General features: G+C 52.3%; 1 protein-coding gene across 4 annotated transcripts in view; it reads left to right on the top strand.

The window, feature by feature from the left end:
* The window catches only part of PEMT (phosphatidylethanolamine N-methyltransferase), a 79,795-nt gene that overhangs the window by 12,282 nt on the left and 60,480 nt on the right, over positions 1-7,033 (top strand). For all 4 annotated transcript variants that reach the window (XM_012806052.2, XM_012806049.2, XM_012806053.2 and 1 more), the window contains exon 2: positions 3,011-3,118. In XM_012806052.2, coding sequence (XP_012661506.1) covers positions 3,026-3,118 — 93 coding nt within the window. In that variant the 5' untranslated portion in view covers positions 3,011-3,025. The remainder of the gene's footprint in view (positions 1-3,010; positions 3,119-7,033) is intronic.

Here is a 7,033-nt window from a genome sequence, read left to right as displayed (position 1 = left end):
ACCTGCTTGCAGAGTCCCCACAGGGCTGCTATAATTCTCTGCCTGCTTCCAAAGCCAGACTGGAGGAGACCAGAGTCCCAGGAGTGCCTTAGAGATGACCTCTAAGTCCTTAGGTCTTACTCATGATGAAATGAGGACCATGTTCATTCAGCCAGGATTTACTTTTCATGCCAGGCAGTGGGGTGGGCACTGGAGACAAGACCATGAAAAATGGTCCCTAGCCTAAAAGAGCTGTCATGAGACAGGGAGCTAACATGTGACTGCGTGGGCATGCAGTAAGGATGCAGGAGAGGGGTCATGGGGAGAGATTGGGTAGGTGCTCCAGCTGGGTCTTGCGGGATGAATGAGTTTATGTGTGGGGTGCAGGGAGAAAGGGTATTTCAGATACATGCAGAAGCCTAAGTGAAAGAGTTTATGTGGGTGATTGAGATGGGGCAGAAAGGGAGGCTGGTGAGAGCACATCAGGCTGTGGAAGGTCTGCCCTCCCAAACAGGTGTGCCTCCCCTGGTTGGATTGCTGGGCTGGGGGAGCTTTGTTGTGCATAGGTGAGGCCTGGGGTGCAGGGCAGCCAGCAGGTGAGGCTGCACAGGGAGAGCTCTGTTTAAAGGCAGGAGGTTCTTTCCTGTGCTCTGGGGGTGCGAGTGGAGTAAGCGGTTGTGTACAAGGGGGAAAGACAGAAAGGGTGATTGGTAATGGGATAATGGAATAAGATGGGGAGTGGCTGCGGCTTGGCAAGGTTTTGGCTGGGGGTTCAGTAGGGAACCAGGAGGTGGGAGGCTAGTCTGCTGTTCACATCAGCACAACTAACAATGAGGGGATGTGGCCAGCTTGCTCTCCCTCCCCCACCAGCCTGCCTCTGGATGGGACCTTGCACTCAGGAGGTGCTTATAAAGGTTATCATCAAACTGAAGATAAGACTGGCTGGGCTGGGTGAGCCTTGGGCAGATCTGGAGCATCTTTCCTGCCCCCCACTCTCCCCCAAAAGTGGGAGACAAAAGCACTCTTTAAAAAAAATTTACTATGTCTGCAAATGAAAAAAACAAAATGTCATCAGAGTATGCCTTATGAGAAAAATCACAGCACTGCTGGACTTTACATTTATTTTTACAATTTAGCATTCTTTTCATTTTACATAGCATGTGGAGGGACACCACAATAGTTTTCAGTGCATTTTATAAGCAATATTTACAAAACCTTTCTGAAATGGAGAATAAAGATAAGTTTAGAGAGGAATACAAAGACTCGGTAAATGCCACTTAAACTTGTCAGAGGTGCCTCTTCTTTTTTAAAGAAAGAAATCGATGTTGAAAGTGGTGTAGGGGTGAGGGGAAACTTGCTCTCTTCCTTGGAAGGTCACTGAAAGATCAACTCAAAATTAAGGCAGATTAATGAAAGATATGTTTATTTCCAAATACCATGTACAAGAGGAGAATCACTTGAGTGGTTACCCAATGTGTCCATCAAGTTAGATATTTTATTTTATTTATTTTTTTATTTTTCTGAGACAGAGTCTCAAGCTGTTGCCCTGGGTAGAGTGCTGTGGCACCACAGCTCACAGCAACCTCAAACTCGTGGGCTCCAGTGATTCTCTGGCCTCAGCCTCCCAAGTAGCTGGGACCACAGGTGCCTGCCACAACACCTGGCTATTTTTTTTGTTGCAGTTGTCATTGTTCTTTTAGCTGACCCTGGTTCAAACTCACCAGCCTCAGTGTAGGTGGCTGGTGCCCTAACCACTGAGCTGTGGGCACTGCCCAAGTTAGATATTTTTATACACTCCTTTTAGAAGGGAGGGGATTACTAGGGAGGAGGAATAGATTGGGGGAAACAGATTAGCCTGTGAATTAACTAGCATTCTTGATCTTCCTTCCTTCAATATACAGAGATAGCAGAAAAGGAAGGGACGTCAATTGTCCCCTTTGATCTCAGGGTCATTTGGGTTTATGCAGATAGAGGGAAAGCCCTTTCCCATGGCCAGTTAATCTCTAAGGGCCTTAATTTAAAATATTCTTTATACCAGGTAGTCATATTTTTGGGTGGAATTTCCTGAGCAACTTCAGTGTCTTCTTTTTCTATCCTCTCTGCCTTTAGAGGGAGGGTCTCAGTGCAGGGAACTTTGCTCCCAGGGATATTTGAGAATGTCTGGAATTTCTCTGATGGTCACACTGGGGTGGAGTTTTCCCCTGTGGTGAGAGGCAGCTGGGCTGCTGCTGAAGGCCCTGAGATGCTAAGATGGCCAGTGTCATGAGTTTGGTGTGGTATATTCCAGTCTTTTTCAAGTGAACATGTAGAGTATTTAATATACATTGTTTTGTGTTTTCCAAAAATGTGTGCATAGGCTCTGAATCCTGCAGCTTGTTCCCATGTGGTGCTCTGCTCCCCTGAACATGACATGCTATGGCACTGACCTTGTCTCTTCAGTGTGACTGGGCTGCCAGGGCAGGCTGTGCTTGCTTTCTGCATCCTCAGTGGTTTCTCATTGCTCCTGGCTGTTCTCCTCCCAGTTGTCAGAGTGGGTGGTTTGCCTGGGGTGTGGGCATGCACCCCTTCAGCTCAGGAGCATCCTGTGCGGGCTTGGTGAGGAGAGGCCCACTGCCACTGTTAGAATTTGCTGTGACCTCACCACTGAGGCCAAACATCGTCACTGGTGTTCTCTGGCCCTCCAAGAACCCCCGTCCCCAAGGGTCCCAGTCACACTCAGGTCTGGCGTCCCTCCTTTTGTGGGTTCTGGGTGCCCGTCTTCAGAGGCAGTTTCCTTGCCAGCATCCACACGCACTTGCTTCTGTGGCCGCCAGTCCTACCACCCTCCCGACAGGGGCGACACAGCTGATTAGGTTTCAGCTTTTTATCTTCCGTTTTATGAGACTGCACTGTAGTAACCTTTGCTGGACTTGTGTGTTCCTGAGCTTCCCGGTGTGTTCCCAGAGAGTAACTTTGTCTCCACATTCTGGGGGCTGGAGGTCCTAACCGTCTGGGGGCGGGCCTCCTGCTGATGCTGGCACTGTCCCCGCAGGCAGACATCTGCGTTATGACCCGGCTGCTGGGTTACGTGGACCCCTTGGATCCCAGCTTTGTGGCAGCCGTCCTCGCCATTGCTTTCAATCCGTTCTACTGGAATGTGGTAAGTGCCCTCACATGGGACGCTGTCCAGGTGGGAGTATCTCACCGCTAGGAATCAGTGTGTAGGGAATGGCCACCACTACAGGGTAGACAGACAGTCAGCTCTGTTCTTCCCTCCTGCATCTGGTGCTGGTTGCCCATGGAGTGCTAGATTCCTTCATCCCCTCCCTGGACTACCTGGGGCTGACATCAGTATGGGACAGGTGTCACCAGAGCCTTCAGCAGAAAGGCCCCCCTCCTCCCATAAGACTGCTGTTGCTCCTTGCTCACATATCATGCCTACACCACTGTCACCTGCCATCTTCTCGTGGGTGAAGTACACTGCCCAGGCATAGGGCTCTCTGCCACGTCATACAATCAAGGCATTTGCTTGTGAATCCCCCCAGTGGGGGGATGTGGGCTTCCCATGTGGGCTTCCTACAAAGCAGCTTGCTTGCACCTCCTGGCATGGGGTATGCATGGGTGAGAACACACTGACAGAGACTGTAAGCAGGAGAGGCCAGAGCGTCCAGGTGGCGGGCATAGGGGACACTTGGTGGCCTGTGCTCATTGTAGGGTGAAGTGGGCTCTGGGCCCTTTGAGGAAGGTGTGGGAGGCCATCAGCTCCTGCTGCCCCTCTCCTTGAGGTGCACCCCTGTGCCCAGGATTGAGGTGAAGCCCTTGGGGTTCTGGCCCAGTGTGCCCAAGCCTCTCTGGTGTGCTGCCATGGAGCTCGATGGCCCTGTGATCACCCTTGAGGCTAATCTGCAGAGTAAGGCCAAGATCAGCGTCAGCAACACTCTGTTCCAGCCTGTTTTCATTTAAGGTGAGCCCTTGGTCTCAGGGCAGAACAGGACATGTTTTTCATCTGGTTTATGACTCAGGTCCTTTTTCTATCTGAGGAGAGAGGTGGTGGGTGGGGGTGGGCCCGCTCATCTCATAAAGGCCATGTGCCAAGGAATGTGCCATCCCTGCTGTCCTGAACATGCAGGGTCCACCCCGCATGGAGGTACTTGGATCCTACAGAGGAGGGAGCTGCAGGGAGGGAGGTTGTGTGTCCAAACACAGGCCTTCTGTCACTCCCTGCCTCCAAGAAGCCCTGGCCTCTGGGTGTGTGGCCAGGCTGGGAAGCACCTGTGCTCTCAGCTATTCTGGCCTGAGGAGACATTGACCTTCCTACACTGCTGCCCCAGCCAGGGCTGCATCCAGGGCTTTCGTCTTGTTCCCCACTGCCAGCCTGTGCACCTCTCTCCCACTGTGTCTGCATGTGCCCTGTATGCCAGAAATGTAAAGAGGGTGTGTGTGTGAGAGGCTGCAGAGTGGCCCTGAAGCTGTCCCCTCCTGGCCGTGGCACCTGTGAAGCTCCCCTGCTGGTGATTTGTTGCAGCACACACACAAAAGGTCTTTGCTGGTTTGATGAAGCTGAGGGTGGTGGGTTAACCGGGGGAGGCTGGGAGATTTGATAACACAGAGGACGTGACCATGTGACCCCAGGCAGATGCTGCAGTGAGGAGGCCACAAGCCAAGGAAGGCCACCAGCCACCGGATGATGGAAGAGGCCGGGAACATTCTTTCCCAGAGCTTGGGGAGGGGGTGTGACCTTCTGATGCCTACTTTTGACCCAGTGATAACTGCTTTTGGATTTCTGGTCTTTAGAACTGTGTGAGAGAATAAGTTTCTGTTGTTTTAAACCCCTAAATTTGTGGCAATTTGTGATAGTAGCCACAGGAACCAAGACCAGGCCATTCAAAGGCCGCAGATTCCTGTGGGGAGAGATGGCAGGTTTGCTCATGGGTGCTGGGGTGTGCTGAGTTCTCTCCTGCCCACGGCCCCACAGCCGCTGGGACCCTGTCTTCTGCTCCCTACAGGCCTGGCCTTGGCCAGCACATGGGTCCCCCCAGGGAGGTCCGGGGACACTGGTCTTTATGTATAGCCCATGTTGGCCTCCAGCAGAGTGTTTTCGTGTACTTCATTCTGAAGCCTGGCCATGGCCCATGGGGACTTCCAAAATGGGGAAAACACAGTGAGATGTGGGAGACTGGCAGCTGAGCCTGTGTGTTTGTCACAGGGGTTTGTTTGGGCTTAGTGCCCATAGCACACTGGTTAGGGCACTGTCCACATGCACCTGGGCTGGTGAGTTCAAACCCAGTCCGAGCCTGCTAAACAACAATGACAACTACAGCAACAGCAAAAAATAGCTGGGTCTTGTGATGGGTGCCCGCTGTCCCAGGTACTTGGGAGGCTGAGGCAAGAGAATCACTTAAGCCCAAGAGATTGAGGTTGCTGTGAGCTGTGATGCCACAGCACTCTAACCAGGGTGACATAGTGAGACTCTGTGTCTCTAAACAAACAAACAAACAAACAAACAAATAAAAAATGCCCCAAGAAGGGTTTGTTTAGTCATAAGTTTTTGATTTGTCTCATTTTGAAAATATTATTCACTAGAACAGTCTGTGGTCATTAGTAGGGAAGAGAGTGAGCTTTTGAAAGTCATTTCAGAAGGAAAAGCTACTGGAACGCATTGCAGTTCAGTAGGCTGTGGTCAAGGCAGGGCATGCGGGGGCGGGGGGAGGGTCTGGGCCCAGCTGTGTGCCAGGGGGGCACAGGAAGCCCAGCCTGAGCTGCAGGAGAGCCTGCACCTGTGGAAGCTCTCAGGGAACATTTATTACATTTTAGTAATTGGCAGTGTGGTTGTCCCTTGGTGTCTGTGGGGAATTGGTTCCAGGACCCCCGGGGATACCAAAATCAGTGGATGCTCAAGTCCCTGATAGAAAATGGCATAGTGTTTGCGCGTAACTAATGCACACCCTTCTGTATACTTTAAATCATTTCTAGCTCACTGATACACAAGACAATGCAAATGCTGTGTCCACATGCTGTATTTTTTTCTTCTTTGCGTTTATTGCTTTGCTGAATTGAGGGCATGGAGCCTGTGACCGGGGCCATGTCTGGCAGCACTCACCATGCTCAGGTGCCCTGCCTGCTGCGCTGTGCAGTGTGTCCGTGCCTTCATGGCACCTGCTGTTCCCGTCCTCTTTGGGGCTGGCAGATGTTCATTCACTTGTTCTTCAAGTATGTTTTGGTGGCCTACTGTGCAGGCTCTGGCCTGGTGCTCTGGGAGGGCCACGTGTGAGCATGCAGCACTGGGTGACCAGAAGGGACAGGCAGGAGGGTGCTCAGGGAAGGCCTCCATGGCAGGTGACCTTTGACCAGAAACCTAACTCTCACATAGGAGGGCCCTCAGGTGTCTGAAGAAGAGCATTCTTAGTCAGAGGAAAAAGCCAGTACAAAAGTCTTTGGGTGAGAGTATCCTCGGTGATTTCAAGGATAGTTACAGGCTGGAGACTGGCAGGGGGAATGGAGGGGCAGGAAGAAGAGGTGGCTGGGGTTGGTAGTGCAGGCTGTACTGGCTGCCCCTGTGAAGGGCTGGGAGCTGGGAGCCACTGCAGAAGGGGCATGGTCTGGATCTGGGCCAGGTTTTCAAGGTTGCTTCACTGAGGACAGAGGAGAGGAGGCAGGGGTAGGGTTGGAGGTTAGCATAGCAGGTGCCCAAGGTGGTGGCTGGATTGGAGCCCATTGGAGGTGGGAGGAGTGGTCAGGAAGAGCTAAGAGGCCCATGAGAGTGACAGGTCACAGGTGCTGTGAGTGATCCCTTTCTAGGCTTCTGCATCTTCTTTTTGTCAGAGCCCAGGTTCCTCCTTAGAGCTCCTCTTACTTGCCCATACCCAAGGAGGCTTCTGCCTTCTCTTTTTGGGTCTTTGGTGGGGGGGTCATGTGGCTGACCCTGCTCAACCTAGAAAGTGTCTCCCTGTGTGCCACGCTGCTCCTCCAGCCTAGAGAGCGTCTCCCTGTGTGCCACGCTGCTCCTCCAGCTTGAAGAGCATCTCCCTGTGGGCCACGCTGCTCCTCCAGCTTGAAGAGCGTCTCCCTGTGGGCC

The sequence above is a fragment of the Otolemur garnettii genome, unplaced genomic scaffold, assembly GCF_000181295.1.
Source record: "Otolemur garnettii isolate 467f Iridium unplaced genomic scaffold, OtoGar3 scaffold00046, whole genome shotgun sequence".
NCBI lineage: Eukaryota > Metazoa > Chordata > Mammalia > Primates > Galagidae > Otolemur > Otolemur garnettii.
Note: the sequence above shows the minus strand (reverse complement) of the source record. Positions and strands in the feature narration are given on the sequence as shown.